The sequence below is a fragment of the Lates calcarifer genome, linkage group LG7_1 (genome assembly GCF_001640805.2).
Source record: "Lates calcarifer isolate ASB-BC8 linkage group LG7_1, TLL_Latcal_v3, whole genome shotgun sequence".
Lineage (NCBI taxonomy): Eukaryota > Metazoa > Chordata > Actinopteri > Centropomidae > Lates > Lates calcarifer.
This window is the reverse complement of record NC_066839.1, coordinates 19,293,738-19,310,894: the sequence shown is the minus strand read 5'-3', so window position 1 is coordinate 19,310,894 and position 17,157 is coordinate 19,293,738. Positions and strand designations below refer to the sequence as shown.

The 17,157-nt window shown below is 38.3% G+C and overlaps 3 protein-coding genes and 1 long non-coding RNA gene across 4 annotated transcripts; 1 reads left to right on the top strand and 3 right to left on the bottom strand.

Annotated features, from left to right (window-relative positions):
* Nucleotides 1-90: 90 nt before the first annotated feature.
* On the bottom strand, nt 91-2,266 carry LOC108895812 (protein FAM177A1). The gene is made up of 5 exons (XM_018694746.2): nt 1,486-2,266; nt 1,069-1,227; nt 935-989; nt 730-824; nt 91-564 (listed from the first exon to the last, which is right to left on the bottom strand). Exons 1-5 carry the CDS (start codon nt 1,504-1,506, stop codon nt 442-444), a joined length of 453 nt encoding a protein of 150 aa, XP_018550262.1. The 5' UTR covers nt 1,507-2,266; the 3' UTR covers nt 91-441.
* On the top strand, nt 473-5,626 carry LOC108895813 (uncharacterized). The gene is made up of 3 exons (XR_001963020.2): nt 473-613; nt 1,080-1,189; nt 5,479-5,626. It is a non-coding gene; the product is annotated as an uncharacterized LOC108895813 (long non-coding RNA).
* On the bottom strand, nt 2,409-11,919 carry brox (BRO1 domain and CAAX motif containing). The gene is made up of 13 exons (XM_018694745.2): nt 11,776-11,919; nt 11,162-11,281; nt 10,782-10,888; nt 9,363-9,459; nt 8,544-8,639; nt 8,342-8,414; nt 7,773-7,878; nt 6,964-7,053; nt 6,733-6,818; nt 6,435-6,516; nt 5,565-5,715; nt 4,353-4,512; nt 2,409-4,246 (listed from the first exon to the last, which is right to left on the bottom strand). Exons 2-13 carry the CDS (start codon nt 11,260-11,262, stop codon nt 4,163-4,165), a joined length of 1,233 nt encoding a protein of 410 aa, XP_018550261.1. The 5' UTR covers nt 11,263-11,281; nt 11,776-11,919; the 3' UTR covers nt 2,409-4,162.
* Nucleotides 11,920-12,389: 470 nt separating this feature from the next.
* On the bottom strand, nt 12,390-15,989 carry LOC108895810 (alpha-1,6-mannosyl-glycoprotein 2-beta-N-acetylglucosaminyltransferase). Its single transcript, XM_018694744.2, is given in 3 exon segments — nt 12,390-15,044; nt 15,046-15,728; nt 15,851-15,989. Coding segments are annotated over 2 exon segments (1,263 nt in total). The 5' UTR covers nt 15,454-15,728; nt 15,851-15,989; the 3' UTR covers nt 12,390-14,189.
* Nucleotides 15,990-17,157: the final 1,168 nt, after the last annotated feature.

Sequence of the window (17,157 nt, the reverse complement as noted above, 5' to 3'; positions counted from 1 at the left end):
AAACAGTGTATTACACCGTGTTTTTCGCGGGTACGCGTATTTTTTAAAGGCTTTATTGTTTGCGTTTCACATTGACAACCCAGCTATTAATACATTCAAAGTGCTGTTTATTATATGGTCAAAATTGCAATCTTGCACCAAGCCTAACACCATTACCTTCCCATTGAAATCTTAAGTTTGTCAGTGTGATTTTTCTTCTTTACACATATCTGTTGTAACATTACCATTACTAGACAAACAGCCCCACCATACTCTGAGATCAGCATGCGTTGTTGCTGTGTCATAGTGCCCCTCTATGGCTTGCACATTGAATGACAACTCTCATTCCTTCTCTTTGTGTTTTATAGGTTTTATTTCAAACTGTCCTCATCGGCTTGATAGCTTCTGTTGTGGTATCCTCCCTTTCTGCTCATTTGTTTCTCATCATAGCTCTCCTTGGGATCAGCAGCCTGGCATCTTGCATCTCCTGTAGCTCCATAATGACTCCCAGTTTGTGTGTGAGAGAGGTGGATAGTGTCTGCCTGTCCCTCCAATGAGGCCATCCGTGGCTTGGCTGCTGGTTTTCTGAGTGAGACAGAGGAAATACAAGGAATTAAACACTCATCGCATAGAAGTTAGTTGTTAAAAGTAATTTAATCAAATTTCCTGCCATGACAGATCACACTTTTATTTATCAAGAACTAAGTCTCTATGATAAGTTTACCTTTTGACATTTGAATTTTACGTTACCTTGTGATCACTCTGATATTGATCTATGGCGTACTGGTATTTAGCTGCATTCAGCCCAAGTACACCAGCTAGTCTCTCTCCAAGGAAGTCACAAGCTAATTTTGGAAAGAAGACATAGAAACTCAGTGAGACCTAGCATTGCTACAAAATTAGTCCTATTGTTTCTTTCGTATGCTTGAATGTATTTAATTGTCACATTACATACTCAGCAGTGAAATCCTTCCAACTAGAATAGCCACATTCCTGAATGAGAACCTAGCCTGAGAGAGAAGAGACAGAAAATCAGATGTCTCATGTCTGCTGCTCAATTTCTAACACAAATTTTCCCCTGATTCTCACCCTCTGAGTAGGCTCTCTGAAGGGAGTTCTGTTTGATGGCTGCTCCTCTTCCTCCTCACTGTCTTCCTCCTCCAGAGTTTCACCGCTGGAGAAGTGGATGATCCTCTTCTGTTTGGATAAGGTGGGACCACCAAAGTCTGTTTCCTGGGTGTCTATTACCTGACGGATCAGACAGGTCTTTAACATTTACTTTTTTGGTAACCAGCATTTTCTTTATTACTCATTATCCATGTCCAGCAAGTTGTCGTTTTATATGCTTTTTTATATATCGACTATATCAGACTCTACAGTGAGGATTAACCAATTGGCTGGTCACAAACAGTGGTTGAAAGCCAACCTACACCTTTGCTAGAGCGTCACTGAACACAGTCTAAGCTAACATCTCTGTTTTTCTTGCTTCATTATTACAACACTTACTTCCTGGTGGCTGTTGTTCATTCTTCAGATATATTAAGTCCCTTTCTTTGGCACTGCTGATGCAACAGTGTAGATCCTTTCTTTCATGTCACAGTTGTACTGTATGTCCATCCACTCTGACTCTGCTGCGTGGAGAAAAACAACTACAGGATACAGGATTTGTCTTGAAACCTGAGACACTAAATACAGCAGTGCAAACCTTATCACAGGCTCACACAGTCACACTGTCATTGTAGTGCAATCAGTTTCATTCTCAGGCTAAGAGGCGGGACTTGTTGCTGTGTGTAGAATGTGAAGGTTTATTGCCAACTTTATCTGTATGAACCTTAATGTTTTTCAATGTATTCCCTATTATTCCCTAGTATCCTGGAAGTTTCAGACAAATTTAAACACCTCAGGCAATTATTGTAAAAATTGTACTCATATTTTCTGATCATGTCTGAAGTTTAGAAACTTTTAGGAGAATGTGTTTTAAGCTTTATTTTGAAGTTTTATGTCTAAAGATGAGAGCGAGCGACTACTAAACGCTTTTTCAATGCAGTGTTTGACAATGATTAAGCTATAATGATAGACCAAGTGTTTAAAGGGCAACTCCAGTCATTCATCCATAGAGACTGATTTTGCAGATTTGTTTTCGTTTTTTAAGTGGTCAGAATCAAAGCAGCAGAGGCTGAAATAACCTGACTCTTAGTCTTTTGTATAGTTCAAGCTCCAAAATGCACTGGATCTTACATTTCCCATAATTCCAATTTTTAAAGGCTTGGAAAAGATCCTCCTGTGTTTTCACAAGCTTAGTTGCACTAGCCATGACAAATACTCTGACCTTTATGCGTAATTTAATTTGTGATATTAACAGATAATGCTTACTTAAAATTCTGACTTAATAATCATGTTGTCAAATTTAAACACAAGACATGGAAGGATGGAGTTTTATGAATGATTTAATACCATCTGAAATACATTTTACCTGAAAGACACCATTAGAGGGTGAATAATGAGTTACAGGAGTGTATACTGTAATGATGATTTGACACACCCTTTTAATAAACAGTTGCCTTAAAAAGAATAAAGAGCTAGCTCTGTTCTGATTTCTGCTTCTCAAATAAATCCACTGCTCCAAGTGAAATAATCCAATGTGTCAGTTAAAACCGAACCAGACCACGAGAGGAAAAGTGTCCTAGTTGAAATCCCTGCACAAGTGAATACAATGTGAAATGAAGAAATTTAGTAAGAAGGTAAGCTTTTTCACACACTAGTCTAGTTCAGGTAAGCTAATATACATGTAGGGACGTGAATGAGTACATGTGAACCGTATATTACAGTTTATACAAGTTTCCAGCAATTGATAGTTATACTTCACCTGATGGGACAATATTAAGTGGGATCATTTTGACAATAGGACCAACTTTTGTGAAGGTGCTGAGGCAGCTCTTAAATAGGACATAAAGTACAAGTGTTCGTGTGTTCTTCCACCCCCAATCTTTGCCTTTAAAAAGAGGACAACACTCAGTAGATGACACATACATTATGTCAACTACTGAAAACAGCAATCTCAACAACCAAAAAGTTACCAGGAATAATTATTGTATATATCACTGGCTGTTCTGATGTATCCACTGAAACAATGAAAATCAACATCACCAAAAAAACATATGATTCAAACTATATATAAGCGTATACTGTCATAAGTGTTATACGTTGTAAACTAAACTATCATTACATAACTACAGAAATAAATTAAGACCGATCAGGGATAATATCCCCAAAAGGACACCATGATTCAGCCTTACCAGTAATAAAGTTTCCTTAAATGAATAGTCAAAGTAGAAAAAACAGCTATGTCATTTCATGTACAAAAAGAACTACAGTACAAACATCATGTCTTCTAAATCAAATATTGATTGTAAACTGCTACAGCTAAACACACCTGTACCAGCAATAACACATCCAGTCCTCTTCATTTTGTTATTTTGTGTGTTTTTTAAAGGAAGTTCTGAACATATCTCATTATGTAATGTATTCCAATCATCTAACAGTATTTTTTGTTACAGGGTGATTGTGTGAATGTAAGTCTCACTTTTTCCATTTCAGATGCTACTACTACATCTTTTGTCTGTATCCTGAGGGTTTTTTTGTATAATAGGCCAATTTCCATTTAAAAAAAAAAATCATCTATCATCAGTCCAGAGCTCTACTCTCTAGTGGTTTAAAACCCAGACACTTGTGTAAGGAGACACAGTGAACAGGTTTACCCTGCAGCCAAAGGCACCATTAATAGAACTACATTGCCCATAAGGCTTATTTATGATTAGGACCTAATTTAAAGCAATTCTTTCAGTTGACATGTAATTACTAACCATAAGCTGAAAGAACTGTTAAATGAAAAGCTTCAGGTTTACTTTATAGACATGCTGTTTGTGTTAAATGTCATAAATGTGAGTTGTTTGTAGGATGTGGCCACATACTATGATGTTTAACTGGCTCTGGTTTAAATGCAGTGATGATGGCAGTCATACCCAAATACAATACACATGTTTCAGCATCAATGTATAACACCATGGATTAATCTCACAAAAAAAAAATACATTTTTCTATGGACGTTTACATGGAAGTAAATATGGATCCCATCATTATAGTTGATGGTACTGGAGCAAGAGGCTGAAAATCTGTGGAAAGTTTAGGAGATAACACAGCCTGTGTCCTTCTGAGGCTTCAAATCTGGTTCCTTCACTGGTTTCACCTCCTCGTCCTTGGGTTTGGCCTGGAGTTAAAGCAACAGTAACATTAGTATGAAACAACAAATCTCAGAATCACATCAGTTGTCCATCCAGCCTATGTTGGAAAAAACTTGAGGTGAGCCGCTGTACCTTGTCATTTTTGGCTCCCTTTGTCAGGTCAAAGGTGGCGTAGACTTCAGCGGTGCACTGCTCACTGAGAGGCGGCAGTTCGAATGGGATTGGCTCAGCCAGGCCGTAGCTCGCCTTCAACTCCAGCTGGGGTGCTTCAGCTGGGACCTTATGGAAGTAGCTGAGGAAATATGTCCAGAGTTGCAATTTAAAAGGGGAAGACTTTGGAAAAATTAAATGTTTAAGAGGAGATTTTGACGTTTTTATAATGTTGATTGTAGAAGTTAATTGCAGGTTTTGAATTATTCTTTATGGTCAGAACCAATAACTGTATAAAAACAAGAAGACAGTTCCCCAAAAGTGAAGCCAAAACATCTCAATCGCCCCCTGGTGGCTGGCTGCAGTGTAGTCGGATCCAAACTAAAACATCAACGTGCACACCAAATAAATTTTTCCAAAGATGGTTTCTGTTGAATCGGGTAGTTCTAATCAAGCTGATGTATGTTCAAATGCTAATTTTAATGATACTTTTGGTTTTAATTAGTTACTCCATGCTCTGAAAAGGGGATGAAATGTCATGATTGACAGCTGTGATTGGCTTGTGACTGGTTTGGTAGGTGTATGAGTGGAACCTCAATACTGCAGCTCTACCAGCTGATCACTACTGCACAGACTCTGGCTTCAATGACATCACCAGTACAAGAGGGCAGCAACAGTATCTAGGATATTTAGGATTCATTTTTACACAGTGGGAAGAAATAGATAGGCATCATCCATCTTTACGTACAGTCATTGGTCAGATTATGATGAACTTAAAGTGACAATTATGAGAATCGAACTAATCTAAAACCTAACTTGCATATTCCATACCTCTGTTCCTGCACTGTGATTGGCGTGTATGCTATCAGGAAATTAATTATAACTAAGTAATTATAACTATTTGTTAGATTTCTCTTGAGGAAAATTACATAATTTTATATTGTGATAAAATTTTATATCACAATGTTATGATAAGAACATAACACAAGATGTCCAGCCAGCTGTCCTCAGCCATTGTTGCAATCAATGCTACTAAATTGATATGACTGTGGATTTTCTTGCACATCTGCATCCACTAAAATGTGACTGTGTTTTCTATTTTTTGCAGAGATACAGATGTTTCCATCTGAGACCAACAACATGTGCAGTATCTGAGTCTGTCTGCAGAGTGTGTGTCTGTCCTGACCAACTCACATGAAGCCATTTTCTCTCTGGCACTTCTCCAGTGTGTTTTTAATGAGGCCGCCCAGTTTGAGGAAGAACAGCTGCTCTGACGGTTTGGCCGTGGTGCCGGGGCCTTTGGTCTGACGATACTCTTTACACAGCGCCTCAGCACGGGAGTAACCTAAACAGACATGTCTCCATGTTAATACCAAAGAACTCTGGGCTGTGAAGGCAGAGGAAGCAAGCAAAAACACAAAACTCCTCATTACATGGTGGGGTGGGCCCAAGACTACTGAAGCAACGCACAGGAAATATACAGAGGAAGCACCTGTGTCATGACCTACTTTGTATTGATTGACTTGTGCTTCCAGTGATACGACACAATAATATTAATGTCAGCATTGTTTGTTTGCTGACAGATATATACACAAAAAAACAATGAACCAGTGTTTAAAGCTGTAACCTCAACCAGTCTGATTCTTTCATAGTCATGATTCTATTAGAACTTGCCTGACTATTTATCATAATTAAAACATATCTGCATCCGCATTCATACCTACACCTATGTATTTTCATCTACACCTTGATACACACAGATATATGGGGAGAAACCAGAGAAGAGCAGATACACATGTAATTCTGTATTATTATTGTTGTTATTAGTATATTATGGCTGCCATTCTATTTATTTATTCATTTATTTATTAGACGACACCTTTGATTAACCTGATGAACATAGCCTTCCACATCTTTGCTGTAACTACATTGTTCGGTGTCATAAACTGTTACACTGTCTTGTCTTATTGTCTGTATGTCCTGACAAACCAGCCTTGTCCTGTCTTATGTTATGTACAGTATATGGCACCAAGAAGGGGAAAAAGTATTTCTTAACATACATACACTTTTCTGCTTCCTGGAGAGATCTTATAGCCTCACCACACTTGTCACCTGCCAGCAGTGTCTGCCCATGATAGCAGTATGCCTGCAAACAGAATTAAAGAGTTAAAATTACAAGAACTGTCATTTTCCTTCCCTGTTGTTGTAAATAAGAGACAGCAACATCAGATGTATGCTTAGTAAAGCTCCTTAAATAAACAGAAGTTAACCTATAGTAATGTAAGTTTAAAGACCTCTGTTAGTTTGGTCTTAAAATTCACAAGGAGATTTGGAACCTACATTAGGACATGCATGAACTTACATAAGCCATGTAAAAGTGCTGCTTCAGCTGAAGATACTTCCTCCACTTGCTGCTGCACTCTGGCTCCAAGGTGTTCAGTGTGTGGTCTGCAAACAGAAATACTGACTTTTACTATCCTGTTGTAAAATGGTAATGTTTTCAGCACTGTCCTGGCAACTGATGTGATATGATTTCCATATTTCACTGTAATGCAAAAACATTATGTAAAACTGCAAGTGCAAAAATACTGACCAGCTTTTTGATAGAAGTTTGCGGTTTCGAACGCCAGCGCTGCGATGAGTGTGGCATTGTGCTTCAGCTCAATCGCTCTGGCAATTGTCACTGTAGACAGATGATACAGCAAAGAATCAATATCATTATGCTTTGTTATAGTCATCAGTCCCATAAGTATCTGCAGTCACCAGACTCTGAGCTTGGTGCGGAAAGATCCCCATTTCTTAAATCATCAGGTCCTGATCTGCAGTCCTTCGTAATGTACGGTGTCAACATACATATAAGTTCAAATTAAAATAACCCTTACAGAGCCTACTTGTTTACAGGCTAAGCAAGTACATTTCTAAATAACACATTACACAAGCAGAGTTCAGGGTTCTATGTATGTTTTTGCTGTTGCTACACAGCCAACATTAGCATCAACAGCTGTTTACTTACTGTTGAATTCACAAGACAAGAAGTTAGACTACACCCTATGGGCAGCGCCACTTCTTCATCCTTATGTTGGACTGAGGGCAGACTGGACACTACAGTGACTTACTGTATCAAAATGGTATTACCAGACAAGATAGGCTGAGGCTAACTGGTTAGCATGCTAATTTCAGTAGAAGACCAGAAGTGATAGAATTAGAGGCAAATCAAGAGTAAACATGTTGCTAGTCCACCGCTGGAGACAGCTCTTGGTGAGTAAAGCAATGAATTTTGATCCTGAACTAGCAATGTTTCTTCTAGACTGGTAAGTAAACAGCTGTTCATACTAATAAAGCACTTATAAAGCTTTACAGTGGCTGGTGCAGTGTTCAAGCCACAGCATGTAGCCACTGTACCTTCTTGCGCTTCTGCTTGGCATTGGATGATGTATGCATCAATCACTCTGGGCTCCAGGTCTCTGCCCTTTTCAGCCGGGGTGATGAGGCGAGGGATGTGAACCTCCTGTTGGAAACAGGCCATAAACTTTGAAGTTTTAAATAAGTATCATTTAATTTATTATCAATCTATGCAATCATTTGCTTCTGCTTTGTGTTTGAGAGACTGAATTAGTCTGAGTGAGGTTTGTGTGCTGCAAGGGGACGTTAAAGGAACAGGATGTGCTGTTGTTTCAGGGTGTTACACTGAAACAACAGCACATGTATTCACTGGGGGAGTTAATAAAATGTACTATATTTAGTGTTAACTGTGAGGAGCTCTGTGGAAAAGTCCTTTCCTTGAATTCTTTAGCAAGTGGTGGATACACAGTACACTGATTGGTGATACTCTGCACTAACAGAATTTTTTCAATCAAAATTAATTTAGTAGCCTAATTATTAACACAAAACAGATATCAATGAACAGTGTACTTAGTGTAATAAAATTTCCAAGTCCCACAGCTCTACAATAACATAGGGAGAGAACTCACCTTGAGGTTTTTGAATATTCCAGCAGCAACCTTCAGGCTACGGTGAACATCTTTCGCTTCTGGCTCTGTTATGCTATTAAACATGACAGAGACATATGTATTATATAGTAACAAAGCAATGTACAATTTAAAAATCTGGATTAATTTATTTGACTGATTTAATATAAAAGAATGCAACAATATAAACAGAATAACCACATACTTTTCCTTCCCTGCTAGTCTGGAGGCAAACTTAGTGTACCAGAGGGCTACATTGAAGGCCATAGAGACCAGTTCAAAGACTGCATCCTGCTGGGCACTGGTAGGAGAGCAAGGACGAGAGACAATGGTTTATACAGACTGATACATTAAGTGTCCACTTTATTAGACACACCTATATAGCCTCAATACAACTGTTCTGCTATAAGCTCTACTTTTATGATTGTTCAGCTTTTTGAGACTGTCATAGAGGTGTTAATCAAATTTCACATTTCCATTACCATCTTTAACTATGATCTCATTAATAAAAATATAATTAAATTAACATATTTTTGGATGTCAACAAAAGCTGAGCAGTGTAAACTCTGTAAGGGTGGATTTTATGGCAGAGCTGCTATATTGGATTACATAAGATTTTACAGGTGTACCTAATAAAGTAGCCACTTAAAGTTCAAACATGCAAACAAGTCAACATTTCTTACACTGAAAATTAGTATCAAAACACTGGTTCACTGAGGCTCTAGCCTCTGATTTCATGCATAGTACAAACAACTTTTGCCATGTAGTATGTCTTGGTGTAAAAATAGTAAAACTAGTTCCTCTGCTTTGATAGGTTTTTCTAATTTTGAGAAGTGATCAATTCTGCCCTTTCTTAACTCTCTAGCGCCCACTGTAAAGAGATGTAATACTTTGTTTAGAACACTGGTAACTAGCTCCTAGCTGGTGCATTACTCCATCATTCAAATATGAAAAAAAATCTTTGCACATGATGGGTTCCTTCCACCTACTACGGGACTCGTAGCACTCATTCTTATCTTTCTACCTTGGTGTGTTTCCTTGCAAGGTGTCAGTCCACTTGAAGTTCTGGATGAACCTCATCTTGTTCTCTTGTGTAGTTCCATCCAAGGATGCGATAAAGCCTGTCGCATGTTAAACCGATATTTAAAAAAAAAAAAAAAAAAAAGGAAAAAAGCAGCTGGTTAGGTGCAAAGCAGACAAAGAAAACAATTACTGTAAACTATGTACATATGCAGTGTGTTGGTCTACTAAATGTTCATAATATAAGCAGGCAATTACTTCTTTCAGATGTTTTTATGGCTGCACTGTTCCATCATGCTGTGTTGGTCATTTTACACACATTACTTTAAAATTCATCCTGACACTGACTGACCCTCCAACAATCAACACTGTGTGTTCAGTGAACACTGCTGCTTCAATTTCACATGGTTCATTAATATTCATGAAAAAACATAACAGAATTAACAAGAACAAGAATTAAGTTAAACAAAGTGAACATTTCCAAATGTCCATGGTAAAGTGACTGTTGCAAACTAAATGTTTACTAGTTAATCCTGTTAGGCTATGCATTATAACAGATGTGCAGCCTACCCCATAAATTACTCAGGTTGGCTGTCTAATTTAACAGATAGTATAACTCTGTACTAAATTTCTGTAGGGAATATTACGGAACCTTGTAGCTTGTTTGGTTGGCACACCATGTGGTCTGGCTATAAGTAAAAGTAAAAGTTCTTTTGTGTAGGTCTGTGCAGACAAAATAAACGTTTGTACTTGAACCATTATTGAGAAGTTAAATATTAAACTTTTGAGCATCCACCTATGACTTCAAAGTGGTCTCATTAGTTTGTACATTGTTTGCTAGCATTTCAGGTGTTTCCTTATTTCTCAAGTTATCACAGTTTATTATTCTGTTGTGTTATGATCATAACTTGAGAATTAATGAAACAAAAATGGTTGTTTCACTTGCACAAACAACTGCAAATGAATGAGTCACTTTGGACTCATTTGGACATTGATGGGGTGCTGAGGCCTATGCTTAAAAGTGTAAAGTTTCATTTCTCAAAAAGCACAACCCAATCAAAATGGTTTTGTTAATATCCTCATTGTATGGGGCATCTGTTTATGTTTATACTCAATAATAATGTATGTCATTATCTGGGTAACATTTGTTAATACAGTTATCTGAGCCTCCTTAATCCTTCAAGTGCTGAAAGCTCCTAGTAAATTAACACACAAGACCAGGTGAACATGAATAACAATCCTATTTTTAACGATTCTGTGGTCGATTTAAGTTACTCCACCACCAGACACATGTAAATATGTTTTGTTGCATGGTAGGGACAGGCAGGACAACAGCATTTCTGCTGACAAAAAACCTAGGAGAAGCACTGATGTTAATTAAAACCTAGCAAGAACAGATTGATTTGCTGTAGTGAAAACACACCTTGTAAGAGGGAGAAGTAAGCATCTGTGGCATTTTTCAAGATCTCAGGGTTGCAGGTGACATCAGTGAACATCTCCAGCAGTCTCGCCCTGGTTGTCCTTAGGTCACTGAAGGTGTCAGACAAATAGCCATCAACTGATGCTCTACTGATCATTACAGTATTCAGACTGATTATATCCAACAAGGCACTGCCACCTTGTATGTCAAGGAGATAACAGTGAACTTATGACTGTGACAGCAGCATACCAATGATGAAATCATCATGAGAAAAGATAAGTAGACTATACAAAAGCAATGTATTTCTGTATGTGATCATTGTCATAGTCGAAGTCCATTCTAATAACACGGTTCTCAGTGTATTAAGTAGAGATAAGACATACTTGCATATCTTATTGGCAGCGGGGCTCCCTGCCACTCCATAAAAATTAAAGGACACCGGCGCTGTTGCCTTCAGTGGGTTTCTGTGAAACCAATGTGCCATCCTGTGGATGTGGACACACCTAGAGAGGGTGAACGATACAGTATGACAGACAGTTCATCAATGAGTTATATTTCTGGTGTTAACACACTTTGGGTACAGTGGAAGAGACAGCCTCCCGAATAGCTAATACATTTTAGTGAGGTATTTAAGTAGGGAGTGTTAACTAGCTAGCTAATGTATCGTCTTGGCTAACGTCATTTTACCGATACGGTCGCTACAACTGGCTGGACTGCCGTGTTAGTAAAAGACTCTCGTTGCCTCTTCCCAAAGTTGCTGAACATTTTAAACAACAGCCTTTGACGATTAATTAGGACAGCTATGGTGTTTTTTAATAAGTATGTGTTTGTGTGTTGTAGACAAAAGTCCATTACGTAAGCTACGGAGAGCAACAGCTAACAGCTAACACTGGCTACATTCACAAACGTAAACATGATTCATTGAAGTGACAAGACACCTGACTTATTATACATCTGTACGGAAATCATATCAATATAGCGTATCTTTAACTTGTACCTGTCGTTACGGCGCTGAAGATCCGAGGTTTGACAATCGTGGTGGAAAGTCTGACACTGACATCAACTTACTTCCGGAAATAAACACGGAGCAGAAGCTGACCAATGAAAGCACACGCATCAGTCACATGACTTGTACCCGGAAAAATACCTCAGATCTCCGATCAGCTTCTCATTTGTTGCAGGACTCAAAGGGCCTTGAACATAACATGATGTGGCTATTTTTAACAACTGTCAGATCAGTCACTGACATGTAGTCTGGATGGAGTGTACTGTGTAACTAGTTATCTTGAAAATGTACTGTTAAAGAGGTCTAGTAAGTCCTAATTATAACTACAGCCAAAATAGGGACAATGTTCTCTGAGTTTATTTAGTTGTGTTTATTAGCAATTATTGATTTTCTTTTCCTTGAAAGAGCTAGAAAAGGAAAGGACAGTTGAAGATATATTTTTTCATGTTCAAATAACCTGCTGTGTAATGACTTAAGATCTCAAAGTAGTAAGAATTAACTTGAAGCATTCCTATAATACACTGTATCAGTTGAAACCAAGTTATACAGTTATTTCCAGGAGATCTGTATCAAGTGTTACCATTTTTTAAATCTGTGACTAGACAAACATTCAATGTCTTTTATTTTCCCATTTGGCAAAAATTAAGTGAAAAATAAACAGCTATTTCAAGTGATGATCAGAAAGGAACAAAACAAGCAAAAGCAACAAAAAAGGTTGGTCTCATTTTCAACAGCTGTACATCTCACCAACTAAGGAACAATTGCATACACATACAAAAACCTCACATAAATACATACACACACACACACATACATCAGAGAGAGTCATTATTATCTGTATATTTTTGTGTATTAGGTCATCTTTGCTATCTTTTTTCATCATCTTTCTTTAAACTGTATTATGCTTTCCACCACAAAATAGAAGATAGTTTATTTCATTATCACATACAATCCATGTTTCTTGACTAGCAATCTCCATAAGGCACAAGGCACAGGGAGGTGTATCAATATCAGGCTAAGGCACTTACTGGATCTGGGGTCACTGACATCTGTAAACAGTGAGGCAATAATTTTACCTAACTGACAAATTGACATCCATGCTCAAGTCTTTACTCAACATCTTATGAGTAAAGACACTATCAAAAAATATCTCAGGAAAAATATGAGTCCCCTGCATTGGCACATAGTCATGTACGCACTAGGTCAACAACAATATTCTCAGTGCACCTTAAAAACTCTCTTTAAAACAGGCACAAATGAACTATCAAAAGGCACTTTTGGTCAGCTTAAAGTCAATAAAGCATCATTATGATTATGTTTCTCATGGTTTTTACACTGTAAAAAGGGAAGTTCAGCTTTAGTGGGATATTTTTTTCAACTACCAAACAAATGCCTGGAAAGGAAACGGTCTGCCTTTCCTTTTTGTAAAATTCCAAGGCAATTTGTTCTGTATTATTTGAATCTTATGTCCTAAAATCAATTCTAACAAAGAAGGTGCAAATATAGAAATGCAGTCACAGATGACCCTGATGTTTGTGGAGCCGATATCTTGAACAAGATTCCAAGAGGTCACTGTTCTTGTATCAGAAAGCAAATGTACACTGAAAACCAAAAAAAAAGAAATCAATATCAAGCACTGGTTGTTGCAACCAGAGATCAATAAAGTGGGGAGTAGAAGGCTGATAAAGTAAGTGGTGTAAGTCGGCCTCTCCTCATAAAAAGACCTCTGGTTAGAACAGAGACTGAAAGCTACATTCAGGAAGACAACTCCAAAGACAGCGGTTGCACAATAAACTAGAGCTTCCCATTATATTGAACATTGTCATACATGTTTTGATTATACCTTTACGTATGTACATTACATGTGCTTATCTTGCTGTTACACATAAAACCGTACCATAAAAAGCACATGTTAAAAACACTGCAACTGAATGTTCCATAAAAAAGTATTGCAAGACATTAATACACACACTGAATGTCTTGTGAATAAACATCCTGTGTAGTGATATATCTGCAGATAAAATAGTAAATTACTGTGTGTGTATGTACACACAGTAATAGTTTATTCTTATTTCCCGTTAGTGTGCAATGAATCTAACCTACTGTCTTGGCTTGTAAAACACCCAGAGATAAGCAAACCTGGTGACAGCATGACTGAGCTTGCATGCATTACACACAACACAAATATCAACAAAGTCTTTGGCAACTGTGCAGCTTTGGTGATTAAAAAATTAAAAGTTTTTAAAAACAAGCTGAACTCTAGTTGTGTACATGCAACCTGTTTAGACTTGATTTGGTTCTATTTCTTGGAAGACAACAACAGCCTCTGAAACCCTGAAAAGCTGTAAGATGGCACATTTGCAGAATACCAATGTACACCCATAGTCATAGAGATAAGGTACAGTTCAAAGACGTTTGGCATAGTTATTGCATAGGACATGGTCTCGAACGTCTCCCCATCCTCCATTCTTCATGTGTGCCTTGTGCTCCACTGGTTCTGCACCATTAAGGGCAAGAGATGGAGGAAACAGAGCGTCCTTGGCCATCTGAAGTCCCTCGTCAACCCTCTTTGAGGCCCATTCTGGCCTGCAGTTCTCCTTCTGGTGAAGACCACAGTCTCCAGTGTGAAGAACCCTGGAGCCCTGTGCTACGAGCACTTTGAGGGGCTTTGGTATGCACGTTCCTGAGAGGTGCTGCAGAGTCCAATCCCAGTTGTAGTCATCATAGGTGCAGAACTCCTTGCTGCAGCCCATCAGTTTATAGTACACCTCCCTGGATATGCCCATGCCTATGTTGTGTTTAGTGGACATCCAGCCAGTGGTCAATACCTTATTGGACAGTCTGGTAAAATCAGTCAGGTCGTTGTGGTTTCCCAAAGCAAGCATGTCACAGTCTGGACAGCTGCTCTTCCTGAACTCTATCATTGCCTTATAAAAATGGAAAAAGTCAGGTAAGATGTAGTTGTCCTCCTCCAGAAAGACTGCAAAGCCACTGTAGCCGTGCATTATGCCCACTCGTTCCCACACAAAGTGCAATTTCCACCACCAGTGGTGTTTGGTCTGAGTGATGAAGGCTTCCCTGTAGTGCCCATAGGAGTCAGGGTGTTCTGCGTTGAGGCATCCTGTTTTGAGAGCATTGTCCTTGGTTATGTCTCGAGGGCAGTCTCGTGGATCCTGCCCGGGAAACTCGCTGGGATACAGCTGAGTGCTGAAAGGGAAATAAATTTGCTGTACCTTGCAGAAAGTTATCCCTCGCACAATTCGTGTTTATTTCCTCTGAAAAATAGTCATGGCTAAAGATAACAAGGAAGCTGTGGACCTCAGCAGCTTTCTCCAGTGACTTAATGAACAGTTTGAGGTATTCAGGCCTGTTGTGGACCTGCACAACCAGCACTAGTTGAGGGTCCTCTGGAAATTTATTGGCATTGTGAACACACTGCTTTATATTGCCAGTGAAAACGGACAGAGACATTGTTTGCATTGAATCAAAGCTGAACTTCCACAGATCACTACATCTCATGTCCCGATCTACCTGAAAGATAGGATCATTATGTCTACTTGTGTCATTATCGGACACTATTAATACACGTGTTGAAAACAAGAGTGTCACAACTACGAAGGAAACACCCAACAGCGCGAGCAGATTCCTCTTGTGCAGTCGAAACCTCATTTTTTCAAAGTAAAAACAAACGTAAGATTAGGACGACAATGGCTTTCATTCACCTTATCACGCGCGTCTTCATTGTAAACTCGTTTGCAACATTGTTTCCCCGTGCGCTGAAACTCAAACTTTTGCTAGAAACAGTCCAACGTCGCGTGACGCGTGGCTTGAAACCAAATGTCAGGCGTTTCTTTGATGGCTGCTTTTCCTCTCACAGAATTGTCTTTCCACTTGAAACCCGTGTCAGTTGCCAAACAGTCGCTTCAACCGCTTGTTCTTAGCACCTGTGGAAAAAAACAGTAGAACAAAGCGAACTGGGTTAGTAAGCATCGGATACAAGTTAACGTGCTAAGTTAGCGATTAAAAAAACAAGCTAACTCGCCGCAGTTAGCTTAATTTGACTCACCAAAAGTAGGTGTAATGTGTCAACACACTCATACCAGGAAGAGGATAATGGGACTATGATACATCTAGGGTAAAACTTATTGACTGCTGACGTGTACAGTTCAGCCAACGGGAGGGAGACTGAGCTCGTGCTCAGCGAATCACTGTCCTACCTAGAGTTGTGTAATATGAGGAGGAAATGTAAATCAGACACTATTTGAATGGTGAACAAGAAAAACTAACAGAAAGTAATTACCTACATAGCAGTAACATTAGAACAAGCGATTTTCCTACCAACAAAAAGTATGTTGTGAAAAAAAAACGTGTGAAACGAATGAGTTAGTGAATAATTACCTAGTAGGCCTGCTAATCCTCTGTTGTATTACAGCAGGATATTTAATTTTGACCGGTAACTACACTTAAAAGAAAGTATCCTGGACAATGGAGGAATTTAAGTACTTTTAGCTACTCAAGTACTGTACTGTCTTTATATTTCTACTCTGCTACACTTAAAAAGAAAATACTTTTTACTCGACCACAATTATTTGACAGCTTTAGTTATTTTATAGGTTAGCATTTTTGCCTGTACATATGAAAAGTTTATAAAGTATGGTACATTTCTGTAAATGTAACTACCCACCAGTATGTACAAGTAGAGCTGAAACAACTTTCCTTCCAGTAATTTTAATTTATTTTTCATAATGTTGAAGTTTGGACCATTATGACTGGACAAGACAATAATTGTTATAGTCACTTTGGGTAATGGTGATGAGCATTTCTCATTAATTTCATAATTTTTACAAACCAATTAATGGAGAAAATAATCAGCTAATAAATCTATAATGAAAACAATGCATCTGCAGTCTGTTAGCTCAATGTCAACCACTTACAACAGTAAAATGCTACTTGCACAGTCAAATAAGTAATGAATACTATATTGTGATATAATTCTGATGATATGGTTATATGATTATATGAAGTATTTCCCTCTTTATTCTTACATACTTTTACTTAAGTAATATTTCAAGTGAGGACTTTTACTAATAACAATGTATTTTTACACTGTAAGTAAAAGCTCTGAACACATCTTCCTTCCCTGATCCTGGACTTTATTTACTCCAACAGGAACTGCTCAGCTCTTAAGAGAAAATATCTTTTCCCCCTGACCTTAAGGTTACCTGTTCAGGTTTGACTGGTTGAATTGTAATCAGTTGTGTTGTTAGAAGTCTCGCCCAAAGGCATAACAAAAGGGCGAGGGGTGTTACCCCTGAAAAACTACAAGGCTAGAAAACTTGATACCCCTGATAGGAGGGGACTTTATAAAGATGG